At 44.5% G+C, this 24361-nt stretch overlaps 1 protein-coding gene across 7 annotated transcripts in view; it reads right to left on the bottom strand.

Annotated features, from left to right (window-relative positions):
- Positions 1-476: 476 nt before the first annotated feature.
- The window catches only part of VIPAS39 (VPS33B interacting protein, apical-basolateral polarity regulator, spe-39 homolog), a 127699-nt gene continuing 103814 nt past the window's right edge, over positions 477-24361 (bottom strand). For 6 of the 7 annotated variants that reach the window (XM_033952368.1, XM_033952369.1, XM_033952364.1 and 3 more), the window contains 4 exons: positions 20454-20540; positions 19592-19681; positions 8227-8331; positions 477-874 (listed from right to left, as the gene is read on the bottom strand). In XM_033952368.1, the coding sequence (XP_033808259.1) occupies positions 854-874; positions 8227-8331; positions 19592-19681; positions 20454-20540 (303 nt within the window). In that variant the 3' untranslated portion in view covers positions 477-853. The remainder of the gene's footprint in view (positions 875-8226; positions 8332-19591; positions 19682-20453; positions 20541-24361) is intronic. The other variant, XM_033952370.1, reaches the window with a different exon arrangement.

Here is a 24361-nt window from a genome sequence, read left to right as displayed (position 1 = left end):
AGCCTAGGAGAAGCACAGAGGATCCTTAATGCTGGGAAAAGGGAGGGGTAAAGCCTATGATAAGAACACAGCATCTTTAGTACTAGGGTAGAGAGAGGATAAAGAGGATAGAGGGTAGAGAGGATCCTTAGTATTGGCTCGATTTCCATTAAAGGAATGCCCACTAAGAGTGAACTGAATTCTAACTGGGAATTGACAATGAAAGTTGGTACCTCGGAGCAGAAATTCTGGCCTTGACATATGGTTATGTGCTATCCACCCAATCCTTTTTTAAAACTGTAAACTACGTTGTTCTGAAAAGTGGGATATCAAATTTAATAAAACATAATTGGCATTCCTTCTTGCATACAAAGTTAGCATTCTCTGGGCCCATGCTACTCTCTGATTTTATTATTGACCCCCACAGAGCTCTGGCGTGCCCAATCTCCATGATCTATGGACAGTCTGCTCCTCAGTCACAAACAGCAAAAAAGTGATTTTTTCACAGAACAGTTCCTTTATTGGTTACAAGTCCTGATTCCAGACCTGGAGTTAGGCAAAATGGGTATCTGCCTAGGATACCACAATTTAAAGATACCAAATACCCAGGCCACAGAGAAACCTGTCTCTGCTTACTATAGAGCCATGTACATGAGGTGCTTCAAAGAGGAACCACTCTGATACTACTGCTTTCTTCCGCTCCTCTTCTGTTTCTCCTATTTTTGGGATCTCTGATATCCCTGGATTTCCACTTTCTGGCCTTGAAAATGGGCACAAAAATTTTAAAGCCAGCCCTGCCTGGCTCCGGGGGACATTTCTGCCTTCATTCTTGGCACTGTGCTGCTTTAGAGATAGCTGGCAGGATGGGAGCCCTTCAGTTCTTCCATCGTATTTGCTGTAGAAGGAAACAGAAGCACAGTTTTAGGCATTTTCCTAACAGCAGAATATAATTTTCCACATTTCATTACCTCTACCATAAGCTATTTCACTAGAAACATCAACAGTTACCAGAATACCTGTAAATCCTCCCTCTAGTATGGGACAAATTTCAGACCATCTAGCTAGGAACAAAAACTGCTAGGATTTTGAATCCAAGAATCTTTTAGCTGATTTTCAAAAAACAAACTACATATTTAGAGGGGCATAATCAAAAGAAACGTCTAAGTCCGATTTGGACGTAGGGTGCTAGCTGCCCAAAGTCGACAGCAGAAAAATGTTCAGTCTCCAAAAGTACCTCCAAAATATTTTTTTCCAAAAATCATCTTATCTGTACATCCAGGCTTTTGCTCGTTCAGACTGCCATAGGATGTCTATCTTTATACCACATTCTCGACCCAAAAAAATTTGTTTTCCCCAAATATATTTTATTTAAAGCAAGAAATCACAATTCAAGACATGAACAAAGGCAAATACAAAAAAACACCAGAATCACATAATTGAAAATCACATCCCCCAAACCCCGCTCCCCTACCAAAAACAAGCCTAACAGGATCCACCCCATCCCCTATCCCAAAATCCCAACCTAAGACTCTCGTCATAAAACATAATAATCCCATACTTTGTGGTATAGATGGATCGACCAAAAATTTGTCCAAGTCCCAAACGCCCAGAACAAGACTTTTTGGACATGGGAGGGACCAGCATTGTGATGGACTGGCCACTTTAGAGCAGTGGGACATCTTACAGGGCACTGCTGTAAACGCCACAAAAAGATGCCTCAAACATCTCACCAGAACTCCCTTATAGGTTATGGTGAGCCCCCCAAAACACTCTCAAAACCCACTATACCCACCTGTCTACAACCCCAATTGTCCTTATGGCACCTATATGGCAGTACAGAAGAGGTTTTTTTGGTGGGCTCACATTTTCCACCATGAATGTAGTGGTTAAGAGTGTCTTATGGGCCTGGGTCCTCCTCTCTATGGTTCACTAACCCACCCCCCAAGACTACTTAAGCCATCTTTCTGCAGCCCTACTAGGCTTTCCTATGCCATGTGCAGGTGTTCCAGAGGCAGGTATGTACATTTTTATTCTGAACTTTGTGGGGGTGCAACGGGGTCAGTGAACATGGGGGGAGGGGGGAGTGTGTGTGAGTCTTTACTTTGTCTTTGCAGTTGTCATCTGGTCACTTTTGATACTTTTTGGGCCCTTATACCCGTCTTTACATCGTCTAACTCACAAAGTGAGGCCAGAAACAAAATGGCAGCGGCATGGTAGCAGTGAGAAAGTCTGCTCTGTTCGACCTTGCGATTCTTCAGAGTTACCTTTTCCTGTGTTGGAGTTTTAGATATGTCTCACACAAAGCGCAAGGACTTTCTCTGGGTGAATTTTTCCACACCCCGATAAGCTTCGCTGGACAGATTTTTCACTAGCTTGCCGGCTAGTATTGAGGGAGGAAGTTTTCCAGCTGTTACTCCAGTGGAAGGAGCCGCCGGAGCTTTGGGATTGGAAACATCACTTATCTCCCCCTGCAGCCTGACTTCCACCAAACCTGATGCTGGAGGAAATGGGTATCGTGAAGACAGGAGACCAGATGAGTCCAACGCCTTTCCAAAGTGAGAGATCTCAAGTTCTCAAGGACGCTGAGTCTTCAATGGAGCAAGTTGTGGATGGAAACCACACTTCTCAGGTGACATTAGAAAATGTATGGCGAGTTCTACAGAGCAAAATCTGTAGTTGACACCTCGGTTATATTGTCATAAATAGATACTTTTATCAACTTCAGTTCAAAATATTTAAACTGAAACAAATACTAAGTTTGTATTATGCATCCTTGGATCTTGTATGCCTTTTTGCTTTATTGTAAAACCAATAAAACTTTTGAACTTAAAAAAGTTTGATCAAATTAATATCGAAATTGCCTTAATACAGAAGCTCTCAGGTTCCTTTGTTAAAGAAAGATTGTTTCTACAATGGAAAATTGAACATTTAGAGAATTATAACAGAAGGCTTAACCTGACAGCTTTGAATTTTCCTAAATCTGCAGTTATTAATCCTTTGGATATGTTGAAAAAGTACTTAATGGAAAATCTAAACTATACTGCAGAAACTATTCCGCCAGTAAATAGGATTTACTACCTTCCAAAGAAGAAAACTGAATTATAAGGAGAGACTAATTTAGTTGATAAGCTACAATCAATTGACTTTAATAATATCACAGATCTACTGGAAAGCTCCCAAGAAGAGGTTGAATATCAAGGGACACTATTAATATCATTTGTTTTTGAACAGGATTTAAATTCCTTGATGAGAATGTTCTTTCGATACTCACATAGTTTGTTTCTAGGTCAAAAGATATGGATCTTTCCGGATGTTACTAAGACAACACAGGATCGAAGGAAATTATTTCTTGATATGAGGGAAGAAGTAAAAGGGTTGGGAGCCACATTCTTACTTGTAAAATATGCCGGGACTAAGTATGTATTCTTTTTACCAGAGCAACTTCATAGTTTTTTGAACTCTAAGAAAATCACATACCGGTAGTATGTCTGAAGGCTGTTTTATTGTAATAGAGCCAGAATAGTATCCACATTAAGCCTTTCTTTAGTATAAATGATGTTTAAGAAGTTAGAGCTCCTTGTCTTTTCTTGTTTCTCAGTCTTAATTGAGGTCAAATAAGAGCATTAATATGGTGTTAAATTAAAATCCTAACTTAAGAGATATTTCTGATTTGTTTTAATTAAGGATGTTGATTTGGACTCTTTTTTCTTTTTATTAAGTTAGGGTATCTATGTATATTCTGATATTGAAGCTCTGGTTTTCTGTAACAAGAGGAGTTCTTGTGTATTTGTTGGAAAATGAATAAAAATTAAATAAAAAAATAACTCACAACGTATAAGTTTCACCTAGGCAGTCTCATCAAACATTCGATTATCTCTGCAGGATGACTAAGTCTAGGTCGGCCCACACCCTGCCCTAACCACTCTCCAAAAATGCCCCTTTCAGCTCTGGGCACAGTGGAATTCAGAGGCCTAAAATGTCCCTGGATACGTCCAAAAAGACGTTTTGATTATCGGCACTTGGACGACCTGTCTTTTAGGACAACCAAGTGCTGACATGGGTGGGTTTTTAGACAAACAAAGTATCTGCTTTCTCGATGAGTGAAATTTCTATGAAAAATAAATGTGTAGATCCTGAAATAAGAATCTGCTCATTTCCCCTCCTATCTCCTCGCTGTGTGTGGACAGCCACTGTATCCAGATGGAGAGCTTTCAAAGCTGCCCTCAGCATGCATATACAAATGTATTCTTTTGTCAGTCATATTACATGCTCTGATTATGATTAGGCTAGGCTGGAATGGGGCTTTGATAGGAACTCTAGCAGTTGGGGAATAAGGCTAATGCTGAGCTAACCTCTACAGCTTGTGCTACTGAAAATAGCAAGGACAGATCAAGGTCAGGTAAGAATAGTTAAACTCATAGCAAACTTATAGCATATACAGTTGTGCTCATAAGTTTACACACCGCTGGCAGAATTTGTAAGATATGTAGTATTTGAGGAAAATGAGTGATCACAAACAAATTTCTTTTATTTTTAATGTGTTTCAAACTAAACCATTATGCATCACAGAATAGCACAGCCATTAAACAAACCATAGAAATAAAGGAAGTAATAAAATGGTCCTGTTCAAAATCTTATATACCCTTAGTTCTTAATATTTTGCATCAGTGATGGCTTGCTGTCTTTTCTGATCATTGTGGATCTCTTCACAAAGGGAGGTAGGGGAGGGTCATTGGTGTGGGCAGACTTGATGGGCCTTGGCCCTTATCTGCCGTCACTTTCTATGTTTCTATGAGGCCTTTTATTTTCTCATGTGGTAAAGCTGCCCACTCTTCTTGGCAGAAAGCCTCCAGATCCTTGTCTACAAGAAAACAGATCTCTCCAAATGGAAAATAGTAGAGTGTAGTGACAGCAATGACAGAGAACCACCCAAAGTAATTCAAATAACTAATTAATTAAATAATGAAATGGTGGGATGGATCCTCAGCTCATACAACTTCACAACAGGATAGCATAAACCCCTCAAAGAAAAGTTGTCACATAATGAAACCCAAAAAGGGTAACCTTTGCTACATCCATGGGTCCTAACCCACCAAGTGATAGTGCACAAAAATGCCAAACAAATTAGTGCAAAATTAAAGTAGTTCAAAAAATCATTGCTGTTGCTAGACTCATACAACGACTCACACAATAAAACAGTCACTGCCGAAGCAGAGTACTGACCCCAAAACAGGGAAAATAGTTCAAAACCAAAACGGTCCTTATCTTTGGGCTTTTGTAAAATAAATAGCCCAGACCCAAAGAGACGCTCAGTCCTGAAGTTCAACGGACTCTGTTTCAAATGACGAACCTTCCTTCTCAGGAACCAAGAGCGGCCTAACCAGGCAAAATCAACTGCTGTGATAAGAACGTTTGAAAAATAGCGCTTCCGGAGGGAAATGCCCATACGCTTTTTAACTGCAAACCCAGAGTTACGTTGGGACGTCAAAACAGCTGATCCTACGCAGACATACAAAAATCAATGAAAAATGGTATGTTTATGTGAAAAATAATAACTTTAATAAGAAAAGAAAAGAAAAAATGAGTTATTTGAATTACTTTGGGTGGTTCTCTGTCGTTGCTGTCGCTACACTCTACTATTTTCTGTTTGGAGAAATCCGTTTTCTTGTTGATTAGCCATTTCTCCTATTGGGTTATTTTTGATATAATATTCAGATCCTTGTCTAGCATGAACTGCATGTTTGAGTTCTCTCCAAAATGCCTCAATGATGTTGAGGTCAGGAGACTGTGATGGCCACTCCAGAACCTTCATTTTTATCTGCTGAAGCCACTGAAGAGTCCGCTTGGTCTTCCGTTTTGGATCATTGTCATGTTGGAAAGTCCAAGTGCACCCATGTGCAGCTTCCTGGCTGATGAATGCAAGTTCCCCATGCTACATTCATCCTGCCATCAATTCTGACTAAATTCTCTGTGCTGCTGTAGTTCACCCCCCCCCCCATTCTCCAAAACAACAGAGATCCACTTTTGCTTTCACTGGCACCGTGAACTAACTACTCTTCACATGTTGATCTGAAGGTCAAAGTTTCCTTTTCATGAGCGGTGTTGATTTTATTTATTACACCTTTACTCAAAGCAATTTGACCCCTGAGGCAGGCGTACTACATGCCGAAACACAGTGCGGTGTTGGGTCTACATCTTTGTGGATGAACATAATAAATTTATGCATTTTATGATCCCTTTGGCTACTTTTTATTTGGAAAGACTGTTGTTCCATCCCACTTCTTCTTTGGAAGCTTGTCGTCTTTGTGGGTTTGCCTCCTGCTGGACTCTTTTTGAGACCATCTTTATTTTTGGGACATCTAGATTCGAGCATATGGCTCCAGTTCTTAGAGAACTTCATTGGCTCCCGGATTCAAGAAAGAATACATTTTAAAATTTTTTGCTTTGTTTTCAAAGTTCTGCAATCTGATACAAAATGTACTGTCTTTACCCCTTTTTGTGGTTTTGGGCCACAATCCACACTGCTCGGAGGAAGGTCACATGCCGTTCTGCCTAGCCACTTGAACATGCTTCATGTCCTCTTTTTTTGTTGACATATACTACCATTGTGGTGTTTATCAGAGAAGCTGCAAAAGTCAGCAAAGCCTTGTGAACCGCTCAGAGTTCCAGGTGGCTAGACCACTTCAGTGGGTGACCATTTCCCTTGATTCGCTAGACACGGACAATGGGCTCATCAACCCAACATTACATTAGTGACTTTTATTCCGCCATTACCTTGTGGTTCAAGGCGGATTACATAAGAGATTATCTGGACATTTCCAGGAGTGTTACAAAGTAAAGCGGGTTAGTTCAGGGGAGATCCAGACATTGTATCAGGGTCATTACAAGATAGATAATTTGGTTCAAGGTGGAATATATAAGAGGTTATCTGGACATTTCCAAGAGAGTTACAAAGTACAGCGGGTTGCTACATTTGTGGTGACTACCAGCTAATCGACGATTATTAAAGGAATTCCATTTTTGGAACTATTGGACAGAGGCCACATAGATACATTTTAAGCCCACTGTGGTGTATCAAGCAAAATAAATAAAATTTCATCCACACACATGCAGGGAATAGAAACATAGAACATAGAAACATAGTATAATTAGAGACCAGCAGCTGAGAAGGAACTACCCAGAGAGCCACCTTCAAGCCCAAGATCTTCATTTAGCCCCAGGCTGTCAGGCAACACTGTGCAACAGGAGTCTAATTTGAGACTAGAGCTTCTGATTGAAACACCTTTCCTACCTGGGTATCAAAGAGAACCACACCCCCCCAAAAAAATATTCCAGACACTGAGAAGGTTCCAGGTTACTCTTGCTGAAGTTGATTATCCAACCTAGTAACTGAAGATTTACTAACCTCAAATTCGCTCATACGCTGTCCTGATAGAAGGCTCATATCACTCAGTCATCCAAATAGTGATAGACCACGATCCCCTTGTACCATGACTTTTCAAGAGATCTTGGAGTCACTGCCAGCCTGAAGAGCATGGCTCAGAACTGGAAACAATCACCAAAACTTGGCAAATCTCAAAATACTTTTGGTGGGGTGGCTGAATGGGGATGTGGAAGTAGGTTTCTTTGAGATTCACAGCTGTCCAAAATTCCTCTGGATGAACTAAAGTAATCACTGACCAAATAGATTCCATCTTGACGTGGAAAACTTGTAGGAAGCAATTGACCACCTTGAGGTCTAAATTAGGACAAAAGGAACCTTCTTTCTTTGGAACAATGAAATAGACCTTTTCCTCATTCCTGCTGAGAACTGGGAGAACTCATCTAGGATGAACAGGTTTCACAGGGTAGCTAAGATATATCCTTACAGTGTGGAGAACAAAGGAAAAGAATTGATGGATTGAGTGTCTTTTTTGCCATATTCAGGCTTTGAGAATTAGCCAGACAAACCCTCCTCCCCTTTTCTAAAATCATCAGCAAATTTTTGTTCAGACAATTTGTTACCTATACAAAATTTTTCTGATTAAAAAGAAGCACTAGACTGCAGTTCTACTTTGGCCTGTCAGCGCTAATATTCACCACTGGCTGGTCAAAGTTACCTGGTTAACTCTGGTTGGCCAAATAGCTCTCCTGTATCTACCTGGACAACTTTACATAACTTCAAACTGGATATTGAACCTAAATGCATATAAGTGACTGGCTGAATATCTATATTACAGATGGTACGTGATGGACTCAGTTGCTTACCAAATTGCTCAGAATATGGTCAATCTTTTCCTCTTCTGGAGAGTTTCTGTCTACTTTGCATCTGTAAACCATTAACTGATGGCGATCTTTCAGATCTTTGTATGTCTAACAAAAACAAACAAAACGAAAAATCCAAACACTAAAGCAAAGGAAATCAATAGTGAACAAGAGAAATCCAGTGAACACAACCTCATTAGCAGGATCAGAACACAACTATGAGAGGCAACAACATTAAGGCACAAACCAAAGAGCAAAAAGATACCAGCAAAACCAACTTAAGGGAACAGAGACTCAAATAGAGGGATAACTCAACACAGCCTCACTAAAATGAGAGAGAAAGGAGTACAGAACTGTGCTTCTGCTTGTACACCAACTTAGTTGGTAAGTATTACCAAAGAAAAGGGTATATACATTTTTATTTAAAAGGCAGCTTAACAGTACAGAGTAATCAAAAGTTTTAAATTTACATCCAAGGAGTATCACTTGTTCAGAAATATGGAAATAAATTCAGTGAACCCTTGATTTTCCGGACCTCGGTTATCCGGACCGGATTTAGTGGACCCCATAATCATCACCGCGCATTTCCGGGCAAGAAGGCCAAGCATGCGCACTGTCTCTCAAACAGCCCTTTTCGTTTCCGGCAGCGAATTAAGACAAAGCGCAGTCATGGATAAAAAAAGAAAACGCACAAACTTGAGTATAAAACAAAAGTTGGATCTCATCGAGAAAGTGGAATCAGGCATATCTGTGGCGCAAGTTTTTGAGGAATATGGTGTCAAAAAACAAACGGTATCGGACATTCGCAAAGCAAACGAAAAGCTGAAAAAATTTGCTTTGTCTAGTGATGTAGATTCTAACACTTGGCTGAGAAAAAAATCTTTAAATGGCACAAGAATCTTTGCTGGAAGAGGCTGTAATAAAGTGGTATATTCAGCAAAGTTCTTAAGGTATAAATGTGCGGGGAGTTGAATTGCAATCTGCAGCAAAGACATTAGCTAAACACATAAACATTGAAATAAAAATTAGTGATGGGTGGTTGTGGAGATTTTACAAGAGACACGGAATCATAAACAAACGGACTTATGACGAAGTGTTGAGTGCACCGACAGAAGAGATTGAACCGTTTCGTAAGAAATTATCCAATCTAACAGAAGAGGAAAATTTATTAAAATGTCAGCTTTATAATGCGGATGAGACTGGTTTGTTCTGGTGTTCACTGACAGAAAATACACTAGCTTCTAAAACAGAAAGAACTATTTCCGGGAGCAAATTAAGCAAAGAATAAATCTCCGCCTTACTTTGTGTGAACGCTGATGGTTCTTTGTTGTCATGTTATCATGAATGGTTTTAAGCTGTCAATGACAATGATATATCTTAAATCTATTTGTACACTACAAGTTGATTGAAGAAGAAAAATGTAATGAATGATTGATTCGTGTGAAAAAATAGCATTTCTCTATTTCATTTATTGGCAATTAGAACAATCTGTTTTCTACATTTTGTGAGTGTGTCATAAATTAGAACCAGTGATTGTTGGCAAATCATGTCACCCAAGAGCGTTGAAAGAGTGCATGAATAAATTACCCACAATTTATTACAATTCTAAAAAAGCTTGGTTTACATCAAGTATTTTTACGGCATGGTTTTTTGAACATTTTGTGCCAGAAGTTAAGAGGTTCCAAGTGGAAAAATTATCCATACCAGCAGAAAACATCTAAGCACTGTTAATACCTGACAATGCACCAGCACATCCATCTGAAAAAATTTTGTGTGGTCAGGATGGGAAAATTAAATGCATGTTTCTTCCTAAAAATACAACATCTATTCTCCAGCCTATGGACCAGGGAGTTATTTTGGCAACCAAGAGGATTTACAAGAAAAATTTTTTGCAAGAAGTTATGGTGGTGTTGGAAGATGAAACCGAAGAAAGAGATGTCAGAGGGGAACACACTTTGCAAAATCTTAAAACATATAACATCAAATCGGCTATATAGCACAGTTACTTACCGTAACAGGTGTTATCCAGGGACAGCAGGCAGATATTCTTAACGCATGGGTGACGTCACCGACGGAGCCCCGGTACGGACATTTTTCACTAGAAAGTTCTAGTTGGCCGCACCGCGCATGCGCGAGTGCCTTCCCGCCCGACGGAGGAGTGCGTGGTCCCCAGTTAAGATAAGCCAGCTAAGAAGCCAACCCGGGGAGGTGGGTGGGTTGTAAGAATATCTGCCTGCTGTCCCTGGATAACACCTGTTACGGTAAGTAACTGTGCTTTATCCCAGGACAAGCAGGCAGCATATTCTTAACGCATGGGTGACCTCCAAGCTAACAGAAAGGGAGGAGGGATGGTTGGCCATTAGGAAAATAAATTGTGTAATACAGATTGGCTGAAGTGCCCATCCCGTCTGGAGAAGGTATCCAGACAGTAGTGAGTAGTGAATGTGTGAACTGAGGACCAAGTGGCAGCCTTGCAGATTTCCTCGATGGGCGTGGAACGGAGGAAAGCCACAGAAGCAGCCATAGCTCTGACCCTGTGGGCCGTGACAGCACCTTCCAGTGAGAGACCGGCCCGAGCATAACAGAACACAATGCAGGCAGCAAGCCAGTTGGAAAGCGTCCGTTTGGAGACAGGACGACCTAGACGGTTAGGGTCGAAGGACAAAAGGAGCTGAGGAGATGAGCGGTGAGCCCTGGTACGGTCAAGGTAGTAAGCAAGGGCACGCTTACATTCCAGCGTGTGCAACGCCTGTTCCCCGGGATGAGAATGGGGCTTAGGGAAAAAGACAGACAACACAATGGACTGGTTGAGGTGAAATTCCGAGACCACCTTGGGAAGGAATTTAGGATGGGTACGCAGAACCACCTTGTCATGGTGAAAAACAGTGAAAGGTGGGTCGGCCACCAGTGCATGCAGCTCACTAACCCTCCTGGCAGAGGTGATGGCAATGAGGAAAAGCACCTTCCATGTAAGAAATTTGAGCGAAGTTGTGGCAAGAGGCTCAAACGGAGGTTTCATGAGCGCTGATAAAACCACATTCAGGTCCCAGACGACTGGAGGAGGCTTCAGAGGTGGTTTGACATTGAAGAGGCCTCTCATGAAACGGGAAACCAGGGGATGAGCCGTGAGAAGTTTTCCGAGGATAGGCTCATGGAACGCAGTGATGGCACTGAGGTGGACTCTGATTGAGGTCGACTTGAGGCCAGCGTCAGAGAGAGAGAGCAAATAGTCCAGTATGGGTTCCACCGCCAATGAGGTGGGATCGTGATGATTAAGCAGACACCAAGAGGAGAACCGGGTCCACTTCTGCTGGTAACATTGGAGGGTGGCCGGTTTCCTGGAGGCATCCAGAATACGACGGACAGGCTGAGATATATTCTCTGGGGAGGTCAGCCCGAGAGAAACCAAACTGTCAGGTGGAGCGAGGACAGATTGGGATGTAGTAGAGACTGATGCTGCTGTGTAAGTAGAGTAGGAAACACAGGAAGAGGAATGGGCTCCCTGGAGCTGAGCTGGAGTAGAAGCGAGAACCAGTGTTGACGAGGCCACCGAGGGGCGATGAGAATCATGGTGGCACTGTCTCTGCGGAGTTTGAATAACGTCCGCAACATCAGAGGCAGTGGAGGAAAGGCATAGAGGAACCGATCCGTCCAGTCGAGCAGGAATGCATCCGGGGCCAGACGATGAGGAGAGAAGAGTCTGGAACAGAACTGGGGCAGCTGATGGTTGTAAGGAGCTGCAAAGAGGTCCACCTGAGGAGTGCCCCAGCGAGCAAAGATGGAGCGGAGTGTGGGAGGATCCAGAGTCCACTCGTGAGGTTGAAGGATGCGGCTGAGATTGTCTGCCAGGGAGTTCTGTTCGCCCTGGATATAGACAGCCTTGAGGAAAAGACTGTGGGCCTTGGCCCAGGTCCAGATGCGGATGGCCTCCTGACAGAGGAGGGGGGATCCGGTGCCGCCTTGCTTGTTTATGTAGTACATGGCGACTTGGTTGTCTGTGCACAGGAGAAGAACCTGAGGGTAGAGAAGGTGCTGGAAGGCCTTGAGAGCATAGAACATGGCCCTGAGTTCCAGGAAATTGATGTGATGTTGACGCTTCTGAGGGGTCCAGAGTCCCTGAGTGCGGAGTTCTGCCAGGTGAGCTCCCCATGCATAGGGGGAGGCATCTGTGGTTATGATCATGGAGTGAGGGGGAAGATGAAAGAGTAGACCCCTGGAAAGATTGGATGAGTTCAACCACCATTGAAGAGATTGCTGAAGAGACGATGTCACAGAGATGGGATGAGAAAGAGGATCCGTGGTCTGTGACCATTGGTTGGCTAGAGTCCATTGAGGTGTTCTGAGGTGGAGTCGCGCCAGAGGAAGCACATGGACCGTCGAGGCCATGTGGCCCAGGAGGACCATCATCTGCTGAGCTGGAATGGAATGATGAAGGAGCACTTGATGGCAGAGGTGGAGAAGGGTCCGCTGGCGGTCGGAGGGGAGAAACGCCCTCATGAGAGTGGTGTCAAGAACGGCTCCAATGAACTGAAGTCGCTGTGTGGGAAGTAGATGCGACTTGGGGTAGTTGATCTCGAACCCCAGGAGATGGAGGAAGGAGATGGTGTACTGAGTGGCTTGAAGCACAAGTGGAGACGTAGTTGCTTTTACCAACCAATCGTCCAAGTAGGGGAACACCTGGAGGTTGTGAGACCTGAGAAAGGCCGCCACAACAATAAGGCACTTGGTGAACACCCTGGGCGATGATGCTAGGCCAAAGGGTAGCACTTTGTACTGATAATGGCGGTGCTGAATCTGAAATCGGAGGTAGCGGCGGGAATTCAGATGGATTGGAATGTGAGTGTAGGCCTCTTTGAGGTCCAGGGAACATAGCCAGTCGTGTTGAGAGAGAAGAGGATAAAGCGTGGCCAGGGAGAGCATTCTGAACTTTTCCTTGACCAGACACTTGTTGAGGTCCCGGAGATCGAGGATGGGACGAAGGTCTCCTGTCTTCTTGGGAACCAGGAAGTAGCGGGAGTAGAATCCCTGACCCCTTTGGTCTGTGGGAACTTCTTCGATGGCATTGAGAAGAAGGAGGGATTGGACCTCCCTTAGGAGGAGAAGGGACTGGGAGGAGTGAGACGCAGACTCTATTGGAGGGTTGTCTGGTGGAAGAGTCAGGAAGTTGAGAGAGTAGCCGTGGCGGATGATGTTGAGGACCCACAGGTCTGATGTGATGACCTCCCAACGGTTGAGGAAGAGTTGGAGACGTCCTCCGATTGGCTGAGGAAGAGGTAATGATGGTGGAAGACTGGCTATGCCCTGGAGAAAAGAGTCAAAAGGGCTGAGATGGTTTTGACGGAGGAAGAGGCTTGGCAGGTTGGTGAGATTGAGAGCGAGCCTGAGTGTGTTGTTGTTGACGAGGTCTGCGAGACTGCTGTTGGGGCGGGTTGAGAGGCCTGGCCGAGAACCTGCGCTGGTAAGAGGATTGTGGTCTATAAGGACGAGCAGGTGGAGCCTTCTTTTTAGGTTTTACCAGAGTGTCCCATCTGGTCTCATGTGCTGAGAGCTTCTGGGTGGTTGAATCCAGGGACTCCCCAAAAAGTTCGTCCCCAAGACAGGGTGCGTTAGCTAGGCGGTCTTGGTGGTTGATGTCAAGATCAGATACCCTCAACCAGGCCAGACGCCGCATGGCAACAGCTATGGCAGACGCTTGGGAGGTCAGCTCAAATGAATCATAAATAGAGCGCACCATGAATTTCCGCAGTTAAAGGAGGCTGGAAATTTGTTGTTGAAAGAGTGGAACTTTGCGGTCAGGGATGTATTTTTGTAGGGCGGATAGTTGTTGCACAAGATGTTTCATATAAAATGATTAGTGAAATGTGTAATTATTCGCCCTGTTGGCTAGCATTGCATTTTGATAAAGGCGTTTGCCAAACTTATCCATCGTTTTGCCTTCTCTGCCAGGAGGGGTGGAGGCATAAACACTGGAGCCCTGAGTTCAATGGAGAACATTAATGCTACAACAAATGTTATTGGAACGCCGAGAGATTGTGGACATGTTGACCAAGCCTGGACGTTTGTTCTATCACTGTTGGTACCCCTTTAGTTTGACTTTTACTTCCTATGTTCAACACCAAATTTGGAATATTTGAGTTACTTATTTGCACCTTTACTTTCCTTTGACATGTTACCGCTGCTGCCGGGGCGGGTGGTGGGTTGGGAGGGTGGGGATTGGATCTATGTTATGTTCTGAAAAAGCGATTTGTTATGAGCTTTGTTATCCTTGTGGTATTTAATAAAAATGATTTACCATAAAATAGACTCAACGAGGAAAGACTCATGGGGCAATTGAGGTTTGTCAAAACCCGGAATTGGGATGACCCTGTAAAGGCTGTCAAGTTTACGAGGAGCTCCGGGGACAGTGAGTGGATTTTCCCAATTTTTATAAAAAGTTTCCCGCAGTATGTCATGGACGGGTAACTTGAGGAACTCTTTGGGAGGTTGTTCAAAGTCTAAGGCATCCAGAAAGGCCTGGGACTTTTTGGAGTCGGACTCTAAAGGAATAGAAAGAGCCGCCGACATTTCCCTGAGGAATTTGGTGAAAGAGGATTGCTCAGGCTTGGAAGCGGCATCGGTCACTGAGGGTTCCTCGTCTGTGGACGATGCGTCCTCCTCGGTACCGGGAGGGGATTCTTCCCATAAGTCCGGGTCCCTGATGTCAGTGTGCGCACGCCGAGATGTCGGGGTGGAAGGCTCGGTGTGGCGGGTCTTAGAAAGAGACTTGCCAGAGCGCATTGAGACGGTACCGGGAGAGGAAGACCGGTGCTGATCCCGGTCCCGGGAAGAGCGGTATCGTTCTCGGTCCCGGGGAGACCGGTGCCCCTCCTGGTCCCGAGGAGGATCGGCTTCAGAGCGGGTCTGTACCACAGGACGAGAACGGAGTGGTTCAGCCGAGAGGATTGGCATGGAAGTGTTGAGTGGCACCGAGGGGGTGGGATGGTGCGAGGCTCGGGCCGGTCTGGTACCGAAAGAAGTGGTGCCAATAGGGTCGGTAGCAGGTGCTGGAGTTGTTCCTGCAATTTGTCTTGGAGTATGGCCGCGATGCGGTCATCCAGGGGTGGCACCGGTACCGCTTTTTTCTTTTTCGGTTCCATAGGTGCTGCTCCACGCCCCGGCGATGAGGAGGCCGATGACGAGGCACTCACCGAGATCGGGGCGGAGCGTTTGCGGGGACGGCGTGAGGCCGGGAGGACCGGCGTCGCCACTGTGGCAGGTGGGCACTCAAGGGAGGTGGAAGGCTTCTTAGCCGGCTTACCTGGTGCCAGCGACCCCGAGGAAGGATCGGGCGTCGTCAAAGTGGTCGGTGCCGTCTTTTGCGGTACCGTTGACGTCGCGGCAGTTTCCATAGCAGATCCGGTACCGAAAAGGATGTTCTGCTGGATCTGCTGATTTTTTAAGGTGCGTTTCTTAAGAGTGGCACAGCGGGTGCAGGTGTCAGCCCGATGCTCTGGACCCAAACACTGTAGGCACCAATTGTGTGGGTCAGTGAGAGAGATCGGGCGTGCACACCGCTGGCACTTCTTAAAGCCCGGTTGAGGGGGCATGAAGGGAAACACGGCCTCCGCAAAATCAAAGCCAGAGGCTTGTATGATGGCAACAGGCCCCGCCGGGGCCAGCCTGAAAAATAAAGAAAAAACAAAGTTTTTTGTTTTTTTTTACTATTTAGAACGGAAAAAGAAACCCGAAGGGAAAAAGAGAAAAAACAAGAAAATAACGCGAGCGGGAAGGCAAAAAGGAAGTTTTCAATGGCCGTTGAAACCACATGCGTCTTCTTCGCTCCGCGGAAACGAAGAAACTGGGGACCACGCACTCCTCCGTCGGGCGGGAAGGCACTCGCGCATGCACGGTGCGGCCAACTAGAACTTTCTAGTGAAAAATGTCCGTACCGGGGCTCCGTCGGTGACATCACCCATGCGTTAAGAATATGCTGCCTGCTTGTCCTGGGATAAATAATTTTGCAGCCACTTGGAAGGTGGTAAAGTGTGAAACATAAGCGAATGGGTGGAATAACTTCTAAATAACATCGAGAGCAAAATGCAGTTCAATGGATTTTGAAGATTTTTACACAACGATAAAAAATGCAGGAGAAAATAATACATAAGAACATAAAGAAATGCCTTCACCGAATCAGACCCTAGGTCCATCTTGTCCGGCGACCCGCACACGCGGAGGCTAAGCTAGGTGTTCACTGATGAAGAAGCGCTACAACAGAAGAAGCGCTACTAGAATGGCTGGACGAAGACTAGGGTTATCCTGGTTATCAAATTATGTCGAAGAAGTTATGAACCAAAAAATGACAGATGACAAGAGTGATGAAGAAGAGCCTACAATAAAAAGAATGAAACTGAGTCAAGTAAGAGTCATCTAGATGACTTGGTTTCATTTATTGACTCGTTGTCAGAACCTGAGCTGCAACAATATTATTCTCATTTCCGAAATTTCAGAGAAGTTATAATTAATAAACAACAATGTTCCAAAAGGCAAGTGACATTAGAAACTTTTTTTTCGGCCAATACGAGAATAAATGGCTAAACCTGATCCATTGTGTGCTGCAATACAGTGATTTTTGTTTTGATTTGTTTATAAATAAATACTTTTGCAACATTGTCTTTGTTGTAGTCTATTGCAGTGTTTTTCAACCGCTGTTCCGCGGCACACTTGCCTGGTGTGCCGCAGGGCCGCCATCAGGGCAGTACTACCAGTCCTGCATTCAGGGGCCTGGAGCTGACAGGGGGCCCGAGGCAGGGGCGCCAGTAGCTCGCCAAGGCAAAGTGAGTCGATCACCCAGGACTCACTTTGTCTTGGCAATCTAATCTATCGAGCCGATAAGTCTTCTTCTCCCTGACGTCAATTCTGCAGTCGGAGAGGAAGTTCGGGCCAGCCAATCGTTGCCTGGCTGGGCGGAACTTCCTCTCCGATTGCAGAATTGACGTCAGGGAGAGCATGCGTCGGCGTCGGCTTTGGGGCCTGTTATCCATTGGTGGGTCCTGTTCCCCGATGGCAGCGGCAGTGGCTTGGGGAACGGCAGGGAGAAAGAAAGAAAGGGGGCAGGCAGGGAAACAGAAGGAAAGAAGAGAAACAGAAAAAAAGAAAGAAAGGTCAGGGAGAGAGGAAGAAAAAGTTGGGGGAGGGAATGAGGTGTGGAGGAGAGAAAGCATACAGGCTGATAGAAGGGAAGAAAGATTGGATGCACAGTCAGAAGAAGAAAGTGCAACCAGAAATCACCAGACAAGGTAGGAAAAATGATTTTATTTTAAATTTAGCAAAGTGGAGGCAGTATTACCACAGTTTTCAAAGGAATTTGCCCAAATAACTTAATAGTTAACTGGGTAAATTCCCAGAGATGAAAACTTCCCTTCACTTACTATGCACAGTTCTGAATTTATATCTGCTGTCTATATTTTACAATATGGTCACCTTTTACTAAACCGGTTTTTAGCGCAGGGAGCCTATGAGCGTCAAGAGCAGCGCTGGGCATTCAGCGCAGCTCCCTGCGCTAAAAACTGCTATTGTGGTTTAATAAAAAGGATGGAGGGTATATTTGTCTATTTTTGTATGCTATAAAAACCAAATACAGAGAGAGACTGAGAGCTGTTGACGAAGAGCTACGTGTGTGTCTTTCTTCGATTCCAGCCAGAATATCAGCTTTGTGTTCAGCCAAACAGGTCCAGGTTTCGCACTGAATAAAGTATTTTATAATTTTTCACTATTCTGTTTACTTAATATTTCATAAGAAAGTAATTATAAAATACTTTCTTTGTGTTTATTTGATTCCTATTCAAGAGAATTACTTTATATATAGTCAATATAGGCACAGAGTTAAATTTTTTAACATTTTCTAATGGTGGTGTGCCTCGTGATTTTTTTCATGAAACAAGTGTGCCTTTGCCCAAAAAAGGTTGAAAAACACTGGTCTATTGTGTCTTTTTGCATCTATTTAGCATGCATTCGGATTTTCTGGACACTCGCATATAACGGACAACCCCTCCCTCTGAACAGTCCAGAAAATCGAGGGTTCACTGTAGTTTATTTAAAATTTGATTACATGCCGATCAAAATTCCCTCCTTACTCCCCCCAAAAAATTGTGGTCTAGCATCCATGCCCCCGTTTCCTTCTCCTCCTCCGCACAGGTATGGTCTCTCTCCCTCCGACCGACCCCCCTGCGATATCAAACATACTTGCAGGCCTCCCATAACAGCAGCAGTGGTGGCAGAGACAGCACTGTGAACGGGCTGCTTACAGCTGGCCCTGCCAGGGCCTTCCCTCTGCCACGTCATATTTACAAGAAGTGATGTGGCAGAGGGAAAGCCCCAACGGGACAAGCCGCAAGCAGCTCGTTCACAGCGCTGCCACTGCTGCTTTCTTTGGAGGCTCGCAAGGGGAGGGGGTCAGTTGGAGGAAGAGAGGCCAGACCCACACACGGGAAGAGTGGATGGGAATGGGAATAGGGACAGGAGAAGAATGCGCAGAATTCCACCAGGAGTAAGGGGAGAGGCACAGTGTGTCATAATGACAACAGATAAAGACCTAAACAGTCCATCCAGTTTGCCCTATAATTGCATGCATTACAATTTCATGATTAAACTGTTTTTTCCTCTGTTATTTCTGGACCATAGACCTTAGAAGCCGCCCGGCATTGTCCTTAGGTTCCAAGTGGGGCCTTACCAACGACCTGTACAGGGGCATCAGCACCTCCTTCCTTCTGCTGATTATGCCTCTCTCTCTACAGTCCAGCATCCTTCTGGCTACAGCCACCGCCTTGTCACACTGTTTCGTCACCTTCAGATCCTCAGATACAATCACCTCAAGGTCCCTCTCCCCATCCATGCATATCAGTCTCTCACCTCCTAATACATACTGCTCCCTTGGATTTCTGCTCCCCAAATTTATCACTCTGCACTTCTTTGCACTGAATTTTAGTTGTCAGACATCAGATCACTCTTCCAACCTTTGCATATCCTTTTTCATGTTTTCCACTTCCCTCTGGAGTGGTCCACTCTGTTACAAATCTTGGTCCCATCTGTGTGTTTATGCACTAATAGACAGATGGATGGACCTTATCACTCAGCAAAACCCACCTAAAAATCCACCAAACCACCTCATGAATCACGAAGAGTGGAGCTGGCAATCATAAGGGAAAATTCCACATCTGGTAATTGCTGGCAAGAGAGTGACCAGGACTAAACGTGCAAATAAGTAAATAAAAAATAATCGAACAAGAGCAAACTATCCTCTCCTATGAGCCCTCTGGAAACTCTTTTGTATTTTCTCTTTCTGCCCAATCCTCTCCACCTTTTACTTACTATATTTCCCATGAGCACTTACATCAATGACCACATTGTGGCACTTGTACTTTATAGCAATGTTCAGCTTCAAATCCACATCATCCACCAGTCGTACATAGTCCTGTAAGACCTGGAGAGACAAGAGAAGGCAGACAGGCTCAGCATTTGCCATACTCACACACCACATAGGTCAGCAGGAGCAAAACTCTTTTCTTCATTGCTCTCTGGGATAGAAGGGCAAGAAGTCAGAGAATTCAGCTGGACATATTAAAAACTTGAGAAACAAAGATCCTAATTTCAGAGTTTGGGCAGCTTCCTTTTTTATACTTTATTTCAGCTCAGCACTTTCCTCTTGCCCTCTGATGGACTGATAATGGTACGAGCCCTCATTCAGAACTAAATGAGATTTAACCCCTTCCTCCATCCAGTCATCACTGCGACAGTCCACTGCAAACTGAATCTCTTCTGTGTCACTATTTACCACGGCTGTGATCGCCTGTTCCTAGAGGTGTGAATACTGCTTCAGAAACCAGGTCTAGGTCACCTGTATGGGAATGGTAGGTCGTTGGACCACAAGCACATTCAAGTTAAAAATAGACAAAGGGTTAAAACAAACTTCAGTTAGATGAGCTTAACCCCCCCTCTTACCATCCCCTCCCTAACCCCAGATCCTACTTTTCCCTCTCTTGGAAACCTTCTCTGATCTAACGTTGTAACCCTTCTTCCATAACTCTTTTTGTAATCTGCTTTGAACCGAAAGATAATGGCGGAATAGAAATCTGTAATGTAATGTAATGAGCCTTGGATTTTGAAGAAAAGAATAAAGGTCTTAGTCTAAAAATTATTATGATGCAGATTAAGAGGAAGAGTCTTCTTCATTTTCATCCCAGAACCCTTTTCACCTGGACCGGGGCACTGTTTTTGTGCAAAATCTCCACAACACGATGGAAGCCAATGGGTGCCTTCTTCTTTGTGTAGCCCAGCCAATTCTGAAATAATAAAAAAGGTTGTTATATAAAACCCCAAGATATAAAAATAAATCATCTGTTAGGAAATTGTTCTGCCTCAACAAATCCTGCTTGTCCACTAAATAGCATGGATATCCTTTACAAATCTGGATGCTCTCACTTATGAGCCAGAGAAGCACCTTCAGGAAGTCAGGTCAAAGAACAATGGAACATGAGATAAAATCACCTTATCTCCTAAGGATTCCATCAAAGGCAAGCTTAATCATTAAACCAGGGGTACTAATCTGCCTTAAGGTCTCACAGGCCAGTTGAGATTTTCATGGTATCCCTAATACATATGCATGAGAGAGATTTGCAAGCCTTTCGCCTCCATCTAGTTGACCAGACAGGCAATCTATTCTGATTGCCTGTCTGGAATCAATTGGTCTTTCAGGTAATGTATTAAAATGGTTTGGGGGGTTTCTGAGCAAACGGTCATATCAAGTCTACAGTAATAATAAAATATCCTTTAGTTGGGTTAACTCTTGCGAAGTCCCGCAGGGCTCTCCTCTTTCCCCCACATTGTTCAACATCTATCTTGCCTCATTGGGGAACCTACTACATAGCTTAAAGGTTAAATTTTATATCTATGCTGACGATATCACCATTGTTATTCCCCTTACTTCTCTGACCTCCGAGATAAAGATTCATCTATCATCCATTCTAAATGAAATCGAACGATGGATGACCGAATTCAAATTGAAGCTCAACACCGACAAAACTAAATTTTTCCTGGCAAGCCCTAACGACAAAATCAAAGACTCCTTGGTCTTCCTGAATGGTCAGGACTTCCCTATTGACCACTCCATTAAAATCCTGGGAGTCACCTTGGACCGCCACCTCACTCTAAATGCACACACAGACTTACTAGTTAAAAAATGCTTTTCGGTTCTATGGAAACTCAGAACCATCAAAAAATACTTTGATGCACCATCCTTCCGCTTACTGGTTCAATCATCCATCCTGAGCTTGCTCGATTATTGCAATATTATTTACTTGGGTTTCTTCAAAAAAGCCATTCTAAGACTCAGAGTTATTCAAAATTCAGCAGTTCGACTGATCTTTAGGCTGAAAAAATGGGAACACATAAGCCCTTACTATCAAAGACTCCATTGGCTGCCCCTAGAGGCGCAAATCCTGTTTAAGTTCGCTTGTCTATGTTATAAATCAATATTTGGCATCCCAGACTGCCGGTCTTGAATGCTTTTCTTCGCTGGTCCATTCTGATGGCGTTGAAGTGTATTTTCCTGAAATGGTTGGCCTTGGAAGCTCCTGATATCTCGTTCTGGCGAACACAGATGATTCTTTTATTGTCCTGGGAACGTCGGGACATTTCTGATTTCTCCACTTTGTGGGGAAAGCGATTTACGGCCATCTGGGAGCCTTTTTGGACTACAATGACTCCTGTGGCCAGAAGTCGTATTCTAAATTGCTGAATGTATTACTTACTGCCCCATTCTCTGTTGTATTTATTCTGTTTACTTATTTTTTGGTTTTGGTGTTGGGAACTCTGGACCTGGGGGGTTGGGGGTGAGAGGGAGATGTTTTCCTTAAAACTTGTTTGGAGTCCTATTTCTCTGGTTGAATATTGTCATCTGTGTTTTCTTGTTGGCTCTAATAAAAATTATTTGACTATAAATCAATATTTGGTCTGGCTCCCACTTACCTGGTTTCCCACTTCAATCTGGCAAATTATCTTAGGCCCACACGAAGAATTCATCTGTTCACCTATCCAACAATAAATTACAAAAGATTCTTGGACAGAACTCTTGCCTTCCAGGCAGGCAAATGGAACGACTGGCTTAGTAACGTTTTTGCGCACTCTTCATCCTACTTCAATTTTAGAAAACTATTAAAAACAAGTCTGTTCAATCGATTTGTTAACTAAGAATCTACTCACCACTTCTTATTCAATCCTGTAACCCTATGAACCTTTTAGCTTTCATATTCTTTATTATGTAAGATTGTATTGCTGATTTTGATTGTAACCTCTTTGCTAATTGTCCAGCGCCTCTTGCTGTAAACCACCTCGAACTTATATGGCTTTGGCGGTATATAAGAATAAAATTATTATTATTATTATATGAAAATCTCTCATATGCATATTCATTAGGGATATTCTGAAAACCTGACTGGCCCGTGGACCCCTTTGAATACCTCTGGATGTAGCAAACTTACATTGTGCCCAGTCCCTGCTCCTAGGACAGCACAGTTACTTACCGTAACAGGTGTTATCCAGGGACAGCAGGCAGATATTCTTAACACATGGGTGACGTCACCGACGGAGCCCTCGGTACGGACCTTTTTAACTAGAAGTTTCTAGTTGGCCGCACCGCGCGTGCGCGAGTGCCTTCCCGCCCGACGGAGGAGTGCGTGGTCCCCAGTTAGGATAAGCCAGCTAAGAAGCCAACCCGGGGAGGTGGGTGGGATGTAAGAATATCTGCCTGCTGTCCCTGGATAACACCTGTTACGGTAAGTAACTGTGCTTTATCCCAGGACAAGCAGGCAGCATATTCTTAACACATGGGTGACCTCCAAGCTAACAAAGAGGGAGGTGGGATGGTTGGCCATTAGGAAAATAAATTTTGTAACACAGATTGGCCGAAGTGTCCATCCCGTCTGGAGAACGCATCCAGACAGTAGTGAGTAGTGAACGTGTGAACTGAGGACCAAGTGGCCGCCTTGCAGATTTCCTCGATGGGCGTGGAGCGGAGGAAAGCTACAGAAGCAGCCATAGCTCGGACTCTGTGGGCCGTGACAGTTCCTTCCAGTGAGAGACCGGCCCGAGCGTAGCAGAAAGCAATACAGGCAGCAAGCCAATTTGAAAGTGTCCGTTTGGAGACAGGACGACCCAAACGGTTGGGGTCGAAAGACAAAAAGAGCTGAGGGGCTGTTCGGTGAGCTCTGGTACGATCAAGATAGTAAGCAAGGGCACGCTTACAATCCAGCGTGTGCAACGCCTGTTCCCCAGGATGCGAGTGAGGCTTAGGGAAGAAGACGGGCAGCACAATGGACTGGTTGAGGTGAAAAGCTGAGACCACCTTGGGAAGGAATTTAGGGTGGGTACGCAGAACAACCTTGTCATGGTGAAAAACAGTGAAAGGTGGGTCGGCAACCAGTGCATGCAGTTCGCTAACCCTCCTGGCAGAGGTGATGGCAATTAGGAAAAGCACCTTCCAGGTAAGAAGCCTGAGAGAAGTTGTGGCAAGAGGCTCAAACGGAGGTTTCATGAGAGCTGAGAGAACCACATTCAGGTCCCAGACGACAGGAGGAGGCTTGAGAGGCGGTTTGATGTTGAAGAGTCCTCTCATGAATCTGGAAACCAGAGGATGAGCCGTGAGGGGTTTTCCGAGAATAGGCTCATGAAACGCAGTGATGGCACTGAGGTGGACTCTGATGGAGGTAGTTTTGAGGCCAGCGTTGGATAGCGAGAGCAAATATTCCAAGACAGTTTCCACCGCCAAAGAGGTGGGTTCTTGATGATGCCGGAGACACCACGAGGAGAATCTGGTCCACTTCTGATGGTAACATTGGAGAGTGGCCGGTTTCCTGGAGGCGTCCAAAATGAGGCGGACCGGTTGAGATAGATTCTCCGGAGAGGTCAGCCCGAGAGAAACCAAGCTGTCAGGTGGAGGGAAGACAGATTGGGATGCAGTAGAGACTGATGCTGCTGCGTAAGTAGAGTAGGAAACACAGGAAGAGGAATGGGCTCCCTGGAGCTGAGTTGGAGCAGGAGGGAGAACCAGTGTTGACGAGGCCACCGAGGGGCGATGAGAATCATGGTGGCGTTGTCCTTGCGGAGT

Source organism: Geotrypetes seraphini, chromosome 7 (assembly GCF_902459505.1).
Source record: "Geotrypetes seraphini chromosome 7, aGeoSer1.1, whole genome shotgun sequence".
NCBI classification, from domain to species: Eukaryota; Metazoa; Chordata; class Amphibia; order Gymnophiona; family Dermophiidae; genus Geotrypetes; species Geotrypetes seraphini.
Note: the sequence above shows the minus strand (reverse complement) of the source record. Positions and strands in the feature narration are given on the sequence as shown.